Below are 15,435 nucleotides of genomic sequence, written 5' to 3' on the forward strand. Positions count from 1 at the left end.
GAGCCCCTACGTACTCCCCTTTATCCCAGGTCAAAAGAATAAGCAATGCAAAATCAGGATGCAAGCAGTATCTCTCTGGGAAAAGACACTGTGTTGAGCCCAATTCCTGAAGGTGATCAGTGTCTTGCTAGCTTAGGAATAGATGTAGGGAAACAAAAGCCAAAACCTAAAAAGAAGAAATTTGTTCGAGCATGGTGGCACATGCCTGCAATCCCAGCAACTTGGGAGACTGAGGCAGGAGGATCATGAGTTCAAAGCAAGCCTCAGCAATGGTGAGGGCACTAAGCAACTGAGTGAAACCCTGTCTCCAGATAAATAGGGCTGGGGATGTGGCTCAGTGGTTGAGTGTCCTGAGTTCAATCCCCACTCCTAAAAATAAAAAAAGAAATTTGTCCAAAGTGAACAGAGTTTCTATGAACCAGCCATTAAAGCATCACCAAGTTAGCTACCAGCAAACCCAGCAGGGCTGTCCTCTGGCCTCACACTTCACAGCCCACTGAAGCCCCTCCAGCAATCCTGCGATGTTCATGCCATCCCTATTTTACAGATGATGAAAGTATGGCAGAGAGTACATGTTTGTGGCTTGTGACTCATCTTGAGTCCATCCAGCACTTCGCTCAGTACAACTTGGCCTTATCAACAAAGAGCTTACATATCCTTGTCTCATCTGATTCTCACAAGGAAGACCAGCTCCCTTTTCCTGGAGAAGAGCCATTGGAGGAGCCTGGACAAAAACAAATCCCTAGCCCATGGCTGTGGGTATAAAAAGGGACCCATATACTTTTTTTTTCTATTTTTTGCCCTCAGTACTGGTCTAGATCCATAGGCACAGACTTGGAGCATTGGAGAAAGGAGGGAGTCCTGTTTATTCAGGTATTATTTTTTCCATTTTAATGATGAGGCCAAGAGGGGAGTAACTTGCCCCAAGTTACAGTGATTAAGTGACAGCTGGGGGTCAAAGCCAAGACTTTCAATATCCTCTAACTCAATCTTAAGGCTTTCTTTAAACTCCTCCTTACCTGTCATCACAGCAGCCAGAGAATCTTTGACTGTCAGATCCAGAAGCAATCTCAAGTTACCAGGAACACCCCCATCCCGCTGCCAAACTCCCACTTTTGGCCAATTGAACTTGCCAATCATGTCTTTGATGTCCTTAAGAAGCACTTTCTATTCATTTATGTAATTCAGTGGCATTTACTGAGTGCTCCTATGATCATGATACAGTGTAACAGGCCAAAATGTATCAATAGTAACAGAAAAATTACAGTTTCTCCAGCATAGCTCTGTGAGATGTGAAAGGTACTTTAATGGAGTGCTACAACCTTCCCAGGATGGGTAGTAACAGGTCAGTTGAATCATAAAGAATGAAATGGCAGAGGATAGGAAAGGTGCGTGGCATTAGGAGTAATGACCCTTTTAAGCTTATTTCTGAGTCACTTGGGGGCACACAGAATACCTGGAATGGGTGGTATAGCATGGCAAGAGGATGGCTTGAGTCTGGCAGGACCTCATCAGGCAAGGCAAGGCCTCCTGATGGGATGGTCTCCAGTGAGTTCCAGAATACAGCTCTGGACACAGACTGCTAGTTCCAATCCCAGGTCTGCCCATGAACCATATACTTTGTACTTCTGCAGACCTGTTTCCTTACTGCAAAAACAGGGATGATAATAGCGTGTGGTAGAGGGGAGGACAACATGGTTTGTAAGATGGGAAGTCTTCAGAACAGTGCCTGACACAGTCATGTCATGTTAGGGCTGTGGGAGCCACTTGAAGGAGTTGAGCCTGGGAACAGTGAGAGCCCAGCAAGGGTTTCAAGCAGGAGAATAGGGTGGCAAGCTTTGGGATGAGTGCTGCCCGCAGGAGCTGGAGGCTGAGGAAGTTGCCAGAGCCCAAGCTAATGTGATGGGGCTCCATGAGAGGCCAGTGTTGGGGTCAGTGAGGAGGTGACTGGTTGGCAGTAGTCAGGGCAGAAGAGGTCCAGATTTCTGGCACGGGTGATTGTGGGGAAGGTAGTACTCTTTTCCTAAGATGGTTATGGGGGAATATGAAGAAATTGATTTGGGATTCAGCAATCCCACTTCTGGGTATTTACCCAGAAGATTTTTAATCTGTTTGTCAAAAAGTTGTCTTCATGCCCATGTTCCTTGCAGAACTACTCCTAATTGCCAAGTACAGAATCATCTTAAAATTTCATCAAATGATGAAGGGTAAAGAAAATGTGGGATGGACACACACACACCACACACAAACACACAAAATATTGTTTGGCCTTTAAAAACATGAAATTCTGCCATTTGCCATGCATGCATGTATGGAATTTGAACATGTTACACTATGTGAAATAAGCAAGGCACAGAAAGATAAATCCCATATGTTCTCACAAGTGAACTCAAAAGTGGAGAGTAGAATGATGGTTACAAAAGCTGTAGGGTAGCAGGAGGGAAAAGGGCTGATGGCCAAGGGGCCTGAAGTCTCAGAAGGAATTGGACTTTTTTGTTTGTTTGAGACCTTTTACACATCTTGGTGAATATACTTTTTGTAATGTACCTTTCAAAATTGCTAAGATCATGAATTTCAAATGTTATAAAAAAAATGATACGACAAGTGATGGGTATGTCAACTAGCTCGATTTCATTATTCTACTTCATATTCCTAAATCATCACACCTCTCTGTACCCCATAATTATATACAATCGTATATTGACAATATATAATCAAACTTTTAAAAACTGGTTTCAGGGTGCTTGTTAGTTCACTGTTTGGGGTGCTTGTTAGGGCTTCCTTAAATCTTTGCCACCTGTACCACAGATAGAGCACTAATCTTCAGGATATACAAAGAATTAAAAAAAAAAACCTAACACCAAAAAAAAAAAAAAAAAAAAAAACAAATAACCCAATCAATAAATGGGCAAAGGAACTAAACAGGCACTTCACAGAAGAAGAAATATGAATGGTCAACAAATATATGAAAAAAACATGTTCAACATCTCTAGCAATTAGAGAAAGGCAAGTTGAAACTACTCTGAGATTTCATCTTACTCTAGTCACAGTGGCAATTATCAAGAACACAAGTAACAAATGTTGGTGAGGATGTGGGGGAAAAGGTAACTCATATGTTGTTGGTGGGACTGCAAATTGGTTCATCCATTCTGGAAAGCAGTATGGAGATTCCTCAGAAAACTTGAAAGGTACCACCATTTGATCCAGTTATCCCACTCCTTCGCATATACCCAGAAGACTTAAAATCAGCATACTATAGTGATACAGCCACATCAATGTTCATAGCAGCCCAATTCACAATAGCTAAGCTATGGAACCAACCTAGGTGCCCTTCAACAGATGAATGAATACAGAAGACATGGTATATATACACAATGGAATATTACTGAGCCATAAAGAAAAATGAAATTATGGCATTTGTGCATAAGTGAATGCTAAGTGAAATAAGCCAATACCAAAAAACCAAAGGCTGACTGTTCTCTCTGATATGCAAACGCTGACTCACAATAGGTGGGGGTGTCACTGGATTGGACACCCAAGGTGGAGGGGGCTTGGGAATGGGAAAGACAGTAGAATGGGTCGGACATAATTTTCCTGTGTTCAAATATGAATACACGACCCGTGTAACTCCACATCATGTACAACTACAAGAATGGGAAGTTGTACTCCATGTATGTATGATATGTCCAAATATATTCTACTGTCATGAATAACTAAAAAGAAGAAGTTAAAAAATAAAAAGTGGATGGGGGGAGGGGGGGCTTCCTTCAGAATGCAGCAGATGAACAACTTTCCTGGGAATGCAGCGGATGAACAACTTTCCTGCTTTTGAACATGTTATCCCCTCTCTACCGCTGCCTTAACTTGGAGGCTGCAATTCAGATTTTGTTAAGTGGAAAGAGCTCCAGTGGCAGGTTTAGAGGGCCTGGGGTCCACATTGGCCTGGCCTTAGCTATAAATAGAGTGGAGACAGGAGTCATCTGAGGCACTGCTGTGGGAAACGCAGGTCTATAGCTCAGTAGCTCCTTGATATCCACTCCACCTCGGTGTCCCCCACCCACACACTGTCTGCTGAGAGATCAGCACACAGTGGGAGAAAGACCAAAAATGCACCTCATGAGTCCCAGGCAGCCCACCTGTCTGCAGTAAGACTGACCTAGGAGCCTTGGAGACTGAATATCCCCCAGGGAGGAGTCCACCTACACTCAGGCAAGCAAAGCCTCAAGGCCCCAAGTTAGGCCAAGTGTTAGGGACCCATGAGGGGCCTGTTCCCTTCCTGGCTCTGTTACCTGCTGCAGCTCTGCTAAGCCCCCAGAGCCCTAAGGACAACAGGAGGCTTTCATGGTAAAAGCACCCAATTGAAAACATGGAAACCTGGCTGCAAGATCACAGGTTGAAAGCAAGGAGGAAGACAGTGTTGGGAAGAGAATTGATTCTCTTGTGTGGGCAGGAGCCAAGGCACCATTGAAATCAGAAGCATTTCTCTTACAAAAATTAGAAAATGGGCACAAATTTGCTTTTAAGACTAGAAATTGATATTGCCAGCTAGCACTCCAAATGTGGCCTGTAATCACTGATGATGTGGTTCTGATTCTTTCTGTGGGACACCCCAAGGGAGCAGCTGTACACAGTTCCCTGGGATAACCCAGAGGCCCATTTTTATTGTCTGACACCCCTGCAAGGAAACTGCCACAGTTCCCACTTCCGCCTGCTTTCATTACCAACAGCCTGAGCTTGAGGGGCCCCAGCCTCCCCAACATGTACCAGCCCTGCTCCTGTGAACACCACCCACTGTTTGCTCATGCTATACCCCGTGCTTGAACACTCTTCCCTTCCTTCTGTGACTATATTCCCTTCTAGGCCTAACTCCCTGTAACGGTTCCTCCAACCCCTTTAGATCTTCCTGTCTCTGCCACCCCATAGACTGGCTCCCAGCCTTTCCTAAGTACCCCAATAGGCAGTCCCAACACTTTCTAGAGCTCTGCAAGGATGCTTCCCGCCCTCCCCCAGCAACCCAGCCCTTCCTTTCAAGGCTGGCTAAAGCCCTACCCCATCAGGATGCTTTGCTTAACTGGCTTCTGGCCTCATAAATCATTTCCTCACTTTGTTTGGACAGAGTTTGGAGACATTCTTGATTTTTAGGCATGGCTTTGAGTCTTTTTTCCCCTAAAAGGTTGTAAAACTTCTTGAATCAGAGAGCTGACCTTTCTGCTGCCCCTTATGTCACCTGGCACAGTGCTGGGCACACCAAAGTCTTCAGAAATGCTTGCTGTAACTTAACAATTGGTGACCTGCCTGAGCCAGGGCCTCCATCCCCCTGACCACTCCAGAAGATAATTTGGGGACTGAGCCCTACGTCCCTTCAGGTTCCAGCATTCTAGACTCAGAGTGGCTTCTGAGAGACCCTGAGTTTTGACTTTTGGACTTGGGATTGGGAGACAATTCTTACAGTCCTTTGTCCAGCTTCTAGATGATTCTGCCCCCTGCAGCACCCCTGACCTCTGATCATCAAAAAAGATAAATCTCTAGACCATCACACCATGGAAGACAGAAGCTGAATCAACCCAGAAACAGGCATTAAAGGGTATGGAAGAAGCTTAATCTTTAGCTGGGAGGAGGAAATGTGAGATTATTCTCTAGAATAAGACTGGAGCCTTTTAAAATGCCAAGTCTGCAGCCAGATCATAGTCCTATGGGGGCCTTCAGCTATTCAGTTCAGTCGTCACCTCTGTGATATGATAATCATGATTATGATGCTTGGTTATTTGTGTGTGTTCTAATTTAATTTCAAACAAGGACACTTTTCTCTTAGGTAAACTAAGAGACCAGACCTGAGGTTCTTAGAAAAAGTGGCCTCTGGAGGGAGCAATGAATGAACAGCCCCTGAGTGTGATATGCTAAAGAGCAGGAACCAGTGTCTTCAAAACCCAGTTCGTTCTTACAGCACTTGGAGGTGTTCATAGAGATGAGGGACTTGATTGACAGCTGTGCCCAGTGTGAGTTGTGCCTGAGCTCTGTGGTCATCTTCGCACATGGTCTGTGGTGCCCTGGCGTGCCCCCTGCACGCCTACACACTCTCCATTCTCCTGCACACTGATCTTGCCTCATCACCACCAGGAAGCCACATACCTGGGCTGTGACTTGTACCTCAGGTTTTGGCTCTTTGCATTTTACTGAGGACTGGAAACTAGAAAGAACCTGGGCAGAGCAGGTGTGAATTTGATGAAAAATTCACTGAAGACACTGCCCTTTAAAACACTTATTCCCTGGTTTCACCCAGAAAGAAGCTTTTTAAAAACACTCACCCTTCCTTTACTTCTGCTGTAAGATTAATATAACTTATTGTAAGATTAATGTAAATGTAACTTGGTTTGTCTTTTTCCTGTTGTGATCTTACGAAATTTGGGGCCACATATGATGATCAGCCCTGTTAACAATGCAGACTCACTGCTGGATTTGTATTTTTCCTCTATTTTCCTGTGGTCTTGTCAGTCAGACTCCCTTTATTATACACCATATTGAGGATTTTTAGCAGCCAGCAGGGACATACATTATAGATAAGTACCCATGGAGCTTGTGAACAATCGGCACCTGGAAGGAAGTGAATGATCCATCCAACTTTTCATTCATTCAACTTGTGTATCTATTTGTGTCTCTTGATGTTTTTGATGATCATCATCTAGAAAGACTGACATTTTCTTTATTTTTCTCTATGGAAAAAAAAAGCCCTAATTTATGCCTTTAACTGAGATTAGATGAATGTAAGTTGCTTTTACTTTACAACTTTTCCTTCAAAGCAGTGTAAAATCTCCTAGGCTCAGGGTTATGGTAGTCGTGTTGGTTGGAAGCTTTGGAACCTGGGATAAAGCCAGACAGTGTGATCTGGAGAGGACTCCAGGAATTCAGAGAGGAAAAGACCCGTGCTGAGCCTGTGCCCCCCAAACTTCACTGCCTCTGGCCAGCATGCTGATGTATGCTGGGCTCAGCTTGTGCTGAGCTGTGGGGTGGATAGGAGGGACTCAGCCCTGGCTCCAGAAGCCAGAGAACTCAGTCTAGGTGAAGACAGGAGCCACAAACAGAAAAATAGGAAGACATGACCAGCATGAAAAGAGGAGGCGTGCTCCAGAAGACCCTCAGAGGGGGTCAGCAGGATTCTCCCTAACTATTCCACACAGACAGAGGGAAGGACTGGCAGGTGGGCAGGGCAGAAAGCAGATGTCTACTCACCAAGGTCGTTGTTGTTCATCATGGCGTTGGATGCCCGAAGCCGGGGCCCCTGCTGGGTGAAGTGGTATCCAAACTTGAGAAGCGTTGCATTTTTTTCCAACATGCTCACGATCTCCATTTCTACTTTGTTGCCCAGGGGCTGGCTCTTTGATCAAAAAAGAACAATAATCACCATTCATTCCATGTGTAAAGAAACCACCTCGACCTAAGCCACCTCTATAGGCAGAAGCCTTGAGTGAGTGGAGATTTTAGTCCTCCCTTCAAAAGCAAGGGAATGGAGTAGAGAGGGGTCAGATGGTGGCCTGGGCAGAAGCACATGGCTGGGATGGAGCCAGGTGTCTGCCAAGTGCCAGGAGCAGCTCTTCCCATGGCCCTACGGCAGCCTTCTCTGAGCAGGCATCCACGTAACAGCTCCTCCTTGGAGGAATGTTTGCACCTCCAGATCATCTCGTCCCAAACAGATGTTTAGAACCCCCCTGTCCAGTCTATACCGCTGCTAATAAAATCAAGGTCTCTGGAGTGGGACTCTGGTAGCTGTGTTTTTTAAAACTCCCCAGGTGTTTCCAATATGGAAGCCAGTTGATAACCAGGAACTTCTCTTCAACTTATGAGTGAAGAAACATCACACAGTAAGGAAGCTGGGAATGGCAGAGGAGTTGCTTTAAAAAAAAAAAAAATACATGCAAAATTTGTGCTAACAAATGAGTTCAGCAAGATTGCAGGATATAAAAGTGATACACAAAAATGAGTTGTATATCTATACATTAGAAATAAGAGTTATACAAATGATTGGTTTCACTTACAATAATTTCAAAAAGAATAAAGCACTTAGGAATAAATTTTAACAAAAGAAGTAAAGACCTGTATACTTTTCAGTGTACAAAACTGTATTGAATTGACATTAAAGAAAACCTCAAAAAATGTGAAAACCTCTCATATACATGGATCAGACGATTTCATATCATTTGAACTGTGGAGTCAGTGCAATCCTTATTAAAATTCCAGCTTCTTTTTTTGCAAGAATGGAAAAGCTGATCCTAAAATTTGCATGAAAATGCACAGGGCCAAGTATAGCTAAAATAATCTTGAATTAAAGGAACAAGGTTGAAGGACCCACACTCCCTGACTTCAAAATCACTACAAAGTGGTCATAACTAAGATACTGTAGTATTGCCATAAGGCAGATATATAGATGAATGGAATAGAGTTGAGAGTCCAGAAATAATTTCATACATTTATGAAGACTGCTTTTTCAAAAAGGGCACCAAGCTAATTCAATGAAAGAAGAGTCTGCAAGAAGTACTGTCAAAGATTGTAAAATAATGAACTTAGACCCACACCATACATAAAAAATTAAACATGAATCAAAGACCTAACTATAAAAACTAAAATTATAAAATTCTTAGAAAAAAATATAGGTGTAAATTTTACCCCAAAATAAAAAAATTGAGGTAAATTGGACTTTACCAAAATTTAAAACTTGTATTTCAAAAGATACTCTCAATAAAGTGAAAAGGCAACAATGCAGAATGGGAAAAACTTTTCTGTACATCTGTTAGGTATGAGCATCCAGAATAAATAAAAGAACCATTAGAACACAATAGTAAAGATGCAAATGACTAAAACTGGGCAAAATATTTGAATAGATATATCCCTAAAGAGGATAAACAATTGGCCAGTAAGTATTTGAAAAGATACTCATCATCATTAATAATTTAGAAAATCATAGCACCTTAAACACATTAAGATGAACTGTAATAGGAAGAAAGACAATAACAAGTGTCAGCAAGGACCTGGAAAAAACGGGACCATGATATACTACTGGTGCCACTGCTTTGGGAAATAGTTTGGTAGTTCCCCTGAAAAGATAAAAATGGAGTTACTATATGACCCCAGTAATTACACTCCTAGGTGGAAAAGAAATGTATAAAAACATGCACAGGAATGCTTATAACAGTCTTATTTATAATAGCCCAAAGTGAGACAACCCAAATACCATCAAGTGATGAATAGATAAGCAAAATATGGTAGATTTTACAGTGGAATATTATTCAGCCATTGAAAGGAATGAGGTACTGCTACATGCTACAATGTGAATGAACCTTGGAAACATGGTAAGTGAGAAAAGCTAGACAAAAAGATCACATATTATAGGGTTCCATTCATATGAAATGTCCAGATCAGGTAAATCCATAGAAAGAGAAAAGAGGTGAGGGGTTTCCAGGGGCTGGAGGAAGAATGGAATAGAATTGAATAAAAGCTGATGGGTATAGTTTCTTTCTGAGTGATAAAAATGTTTTGGAACTAGCTAATGGTAATAGGTGCACAACTTTGTGAATAATCTATAAACTCTGAATTGTACTCTTTAAAAGGATGAGTTGTGTGTATATGAATTATATGTCAATTTTTAAAAACCCAACAGTTAAAAAAATCCAATTAGAAAATGAGGAAAAATATGAAGAAACATTTCACAGAAGAGGACACACATATGGCAAATAATCACATGGCAAGAAGTTTAACATTTAACTATTGTAGAAACACAAATCAAAATCACAGGAATGTGATATGTATTGTAGAAATACAAATCAAAACCACATACCTGCAGGAATTACTGAAATAAAAAAAAATAGTGACAGCACCAAGTGTAGGCAAGGATGCAGAGAACTTGGTCACTCATATGGTACTGGTGGATATGGGACAATGGCAGTCACTTTGGACAAAAGTTGGAAAAAAACTACATAAGCAATTGCCATATGATATAAGAATTGGACTCCTGGGTATTTATCTCAGTGATATAAAAATGTTTTCATAAAACATGTACACAAATGTTTACAGAAGGTTTATTTGTAAGAGACAAACCTGGAAACAACCCAAACGTCCTTCAATGGTTGAGTGGTCAAACAAACGATATATCTGTACCATGGAATATTACTTAACAGTTAAAAGAAACAACCTGTCAATACATGCATGAATGAATCTCCACAGAATTGTGCCAAATGGGAAAAAAGCCAATCCCAAGTGGTACATAGCCAATCCATATGGTTTCATTTACACAACATTCTTAAAATGACAAAAACATTAAAATGGAAAATAGGTGAGCAGCTGCCTGGGGTTTGGAGGAAGAGGAGGAGACCAGTGCATTTAGCTATCAAAGGGCAACATGAGGGGTCCTGTGGACGATGGAATCGCCCCTGTATCTTGGCTGTATCAGTGTTGCTGGTTGGGACACAAAACCACAATTCCCCCTGAGGCAAGCTTGGTGAATAGCACACGGGTCTCTCTCTCTTATTTCTTTGTGTGTGTGTTGTGGGGGGTGCGGGGGATACTGGGGATTGCACTGAGGGACACTCGACCACTGAGCCACATCCCCAGCCCTATTTTGTATTTTATTTAGAGACAGAGCCTCACTGAGTTGCTTAGCACCTCTCTTTTGCTGAGGCTGGCTTTGAACTTGTGATCCTCCTGCCTCACAGGCGTGAGCCACAGTGCCCAGCTCTATTATTTCTTATGACTACATGCTGATCTACAATGATCTCATAATTAAAAAGTGATTTAAAAACCAGGCCTAAAAAGCAAACAGAAACACACAAACCACGTCCAGAGGCTCCCCACTGTCAGTAACTGCTGCTATTTACTGAGAGCTTCTTGTGTTCCAGGCCTGGCCATGTGTCTGACTCACATGACCTGAGAGCATTCCCTCAGTAACCTGGTGGAGTAAAGCACCATTCCTCGGGCCTGCAAAGTTCACTTCCTGCCTCCTTCTCTCTCTCCTTCCTTGCTCACCTATTTGCCTCTGGTGGCCTGTCCTGTGGTGCCTGGTGCAGCTGGAGATCTACATTTTAAAGCTCACATGCTCTCCTCCTCCAAAAGAAATGTCCCCACCCTCCTCTCTAGCCCTGTTTGTGAATCCCTAATGCTTAAACCTACTTCAGATTCCCCCTCCCTCTTGAGGCCTTCCTGATCCTGACCCCTGGAAATGATCCCTTTCCATTCCATATGCAAGGGACACATCGGGCTTCCCTCTTTATGTGTAGCACAGTCCATCCACCTTATTTGGGTCACCTGCCTCCCTATGTGTTCTCCAACCAGAACTGTACTGTCCTATGTGTAGCTACTTGCTACACGTGACTCTTTAGATCTAAATAATTAAAATAGAATTTAAAATCCAGTTCCACTGTGGCACTAGTCACATTGCAAGTGCTCAATGGCTAGAGTCTAGTGGCGACCGTATCTGCTCAGCACAGATAGAGAATATTCCCATCATGACAGAGCTGCTCTGGACAGGGGACTTCCAGACAGCGTAGAGTACCTGATGGACTGGAGTGGATGGAGGAACGAGGAACACACTTAGCGACACAGCAGCTCAGCATTTGAACAGACAAGTGTGATCTGCAGCTGAACCCTTGCCAGAGATCTCCCGGGGCCTCTGAATCCACCAGAGCTAGTTTGCATTCAGAGCGGGCCGGGAAAGCTGATCACGGTGGGCGGAGAGATGCTGGTGAAATTCCACCAGTCTGCCTGGCATCACTCCTGAGAATGCTGGGAAGAGCTTGGGACTATCCTTGGAAGACTCAGCACAAGGAGTGGGCCCTGGCTGGTGTGGCCTGGCAGATGGTATAGCGACCATCTAGGTCCTAAGAAGGAACTGGCAGCTCCCTGCCTAGCCCATCTAGCAGTAAGACTGGCAGGTCCTCGAGGTCACTTGCTGGGAAGATGCTACTGGAACTTGGGATGGGCTAGTCTCAGGGACTGCAAAGGCTATCTCTGCGACACTCACTCTTTGTGCGGCTCCATCCAAGCATACATGGTACTCTGACACAAATCACCTCACTCTACCTGCCTGCAGCCTAGAAGGCAACCAAGGCAGGCAGGACCCAGCCTCTCCATCTTAGAGGTGAATAAGCTGAGCCCATGTTGGGATGGAAGCTGGACCATGCTCCCTCGGTTTATTAAAGCCAAACCCAGGGTTTGACCTTGACTTGGGGGTGGAAAGGCTGCAGAGGATCCTCTAGGCCCCAGATTCTCAAATTAATGTCCAATATCCCTGATCCCAGGGATACTGGACATGCAGACTATTAGTGTCTCAGAAGGTACAGAATCCATTAGATAATCATGGTCAATCTTCTTGGAGTGTTAATCGTGAACTGACTTACTTCCTTTCTTTCTTCTTTCCTTCCTTCCTCCCTTCCTTTCTTTCCTTCTTTCCTTTATGTTTTGGAGCTAGAGAATGAACCCAGAACATTGCCCATTCCCCAGATCATCATTTTTGTATTAAGGAATAAAATAGAAAATGTGCATACCTCTTAGAATAAGTGATAAGATTTTAAAGAAGCTTCTTTCTTGCTTCTTTCTCAGACCCCAGGGACTCTGCCACTGGAAGGACTCACTCATGTCACTCAGCTCTCTGGCTTATTTTTCAACATCATTTAGTGATTGCTGTGTGTCAAGCAATGTCATAAGCACTTAGGGGAAAATGAGCTATTTTCTCCTCACTATCGACATATAGATAGATACCTTTTGATTACAATTTTCATTTTACAGAAAAGTGGCATACAGAAATATTAAGCATTTTTTTTCCTGAAATCACAGAACTGGTCAGCTGCAGAAGAAGGATTTGAATGAGGACAGTTTGCTCAGAGTCTGTGCCAGTGGCCACTTTGGGCCTCAGAAAGCTCAGAAGGCAGAAGTAGGACTGACAGAGAAATCAGTGGCAGATGGAGACTGTCTCTGGTGCAGAACTGCAGTCCAACCATTGCCAGTGCGCATACACCGACGGAGTTGCCTGGTAGGCGAGCAAGCTGCCTGTCCCTGGAGGTGTGTAACTAGAAGGCAGCCACCTCTGTTAAGGGTCTCCCTAAAACTGTCATGAATGGGGAAGACTTAGGTTTCATGACCTTTAAGGTCTCTGGGCCCTGTGTCCTGTGAGTCTATGAATAGCTTGCTTGGATGGCATAAAGAATGGAGGGTGACCTTGACAGTGGGTGAAAGGCATTGAGAAGCCCCTGGGGAGAGACCAAGGGCTGGTCAGACAGGACAGGCCACAGCAAATTCTGGGTAGCAGGGCCAGGGAGAGGGCCTTCAGAGAAGAGCTCTTGCCTCCTTTCAGATTTGCTTGAGAATTAATCACTTGTGAAGAAATGTAATCTCATTAAAAGCTCAAGTGATTCTACAGCAGTTGGAGTAAAATGAGTCCCTGTCACACCATTCCCTCCCAGCCCCACCCACTTTCTGCAGAAGCACCCTCCATGGCCAGCGGGGTGTGTGTTTCTGTGCCAGGAAACTTACGACACAAATAGGCAGGGGTTGGTATGGTTTCCTTGTACTGGTTCATTTTCTTTAAATGGATTCATAGTTTATTTGTTGTTCTGCAACTTGCCTGTTTCCTTCAATACTTGGTGGAAATCTAGTACGTAGCCACCTGCCTCAGTCCTTCAACTGCCTCCTGGGAAGCCCTCACGGCCACCTAGGTTGCTTTGTGTGTGTTACAAGGTGGCAGTGGACTTTGCAGGGGAGGGGGGGCGTATTCCACAGTCTGGCTGTAAAGATTTGAGATTGCTGGGATGAAAGGTGGGCACAGTTTGTTAAACTTGTGAGGGCTCTGCCAATAGCCTGGGAAAGGGATTCCCAGCTGCAGGGGCCCCTTCTCTTTGGAGAAGTCTGTTACTGTTGCTTTTGCAATAAAACTGGTGCTTGGTTGCTAAAAACAAAAACCAAAATAAAACTAAACAACCTATGAAACTTGGCATGCTCTTGGCAGTGTGTGATAGCTCATGTCCTCACACCTTTACCATGGCTGAGGGTCATCATCAGAGGATATGATTAATGCCTCAAATCTTTTGAGCCGTGACCTGGTGCTGGTGGCTCTGAGAGATCCCAACCTGGCCAGAAACTCACTCTGTGGGCTGGGGTTGTGGCTCAGTGGTAAAGCACTTGCCTTGCACGCATGAGGCCCTGGGTTCAATCCTCAGCACCACACAAAAATAAATAAATAAAAATAAAGATATTGTGTCTGTCTACAATATATATATATATATATATCTCACTTTGTACATTTGATTGGCCAAATCCTCGCCATTTCTTTATAACTTACAACTGGAAATACCTGAAAATATAAAGAAAGTAGCTCTGGGAATTATCTTGTCCAACACCAGAGTTCTGAACCCTAGCTGTTATTAAACTTCTCTCCATCTCTGAGCTTCCAAGTTGTTCTACTCTGCTTACACACTCCTGGGGAGTGGAGCTTATCACCCCTTTGAGACATCCTGCTCTGACCTTGTATAACTCTGCTGGTAAGAAAGGGCTTTCTGGCCAGACTCCTGTAGCACAAAAGTAGGAGTGATTTTTACTATGGTGACTTAAAAATATGTCTGCACAATTCTTTGATAAGCTTTCCTTCAAAAGGTGGAGCCTAATTCCCCTGCCCTTGAGCAGGGGTTGTACTTAATGACTTCCTCCTAACAGAAAATGACAGAAGAGACTGTGTGACTTCCAAGGCTGGGTCATAAAGACGGTTGAGGCTTTCTTCTTTCTTTGTCTTGGATCACTTGCTCTGGGAGAAGTTAGGTGGCCAAGCTGCCCCTGAATTCCTGGCCCTTAGAAGCTATGACTTAATCCATGTTTCTTGTTTCAAGCCAGGACTTTGAGGCTAATTTTGGGATAATTTGTTACACAGCTATAGATAGCTGATACATTTACAAATAATGTTTAGTTAGGAGGGAAAAAAAGCCAAAACCAAATTATCTGATCTGGAAAAGCAAGAAAACATAACCCATTTCCTTTAGTTTCCCTTCAAAATATTAAGCACAGCCTTCCTTGTCAGATATTGAAAGGAGAAGTGGGAAACCTGGCTAATATCCCCTAAGCCTTACACATTTTCTCATTTGAGAGTCATGCCTTCAGGCTTGGTCTGTTCTGAGGACGTCTTCTGAAGGGCAGCTGGGTTGGGAGTTAGGAGGGTGAATCAGGAAGGACAGAGAAACACCACTTGGCTATGAGTTGGACGGGGACCCACAGGTACCTGGTCTGTCAAGTCTGATCCCTGGGGGCTGACAGGGTCTCTCTTGTCCATAAATGCAGCCAGGATACCAAAGTTCCAACTCAGCCCTGCTGATAACCTGATCTGTGACCTCAGGCAAGTCCCATCCCTTCTCAGGGCCTCAGTTTCCCTACCTGTAGAAGGAGGTGGGCTGGACATTTTCTCAGTGTTCT

The 15,435-nt window shown here is 43.8% G+C and overlaps 1 protein-coding gene across 2 annotated transcripts in view; it reads right to left on the reverse strand.

Annotated features, from left to right (window-relative positions):
* TMOD1 (tropomodulin 1) overlaps positions 1-15,435 on the reverse strand; it is a 77,701-nt gene that overhangs the window by 2,346 nt on the left and 59,920 nt on the right. For both annotated transcript variants that reach the window (XM_081280043.1, XM_081280044.1), the window contains exon 9: positions 7,228-7,372. In XM_081280043.1, coding sequence (XP_081136169.1) covers positions 7,228-7,372 — 145 coding nt within the window. The remainder of the gene's footprint in view (positions 1-7,227; positions 7,373-15,435) is intronic.

This window comes from Spermophilus citellus (assembly GCF_964194105.1).
Source record: "Spermophilus citellus genome assembly, chromosome: 2".
In the NCBI taxonomy this organism is placed as follows: domain Eukaryota; kingdom Metazoa; phylum Chordata; class Mammalia; order Rodentia; family Sciuridae; genus Spermophilus; species Spermophilus citellus.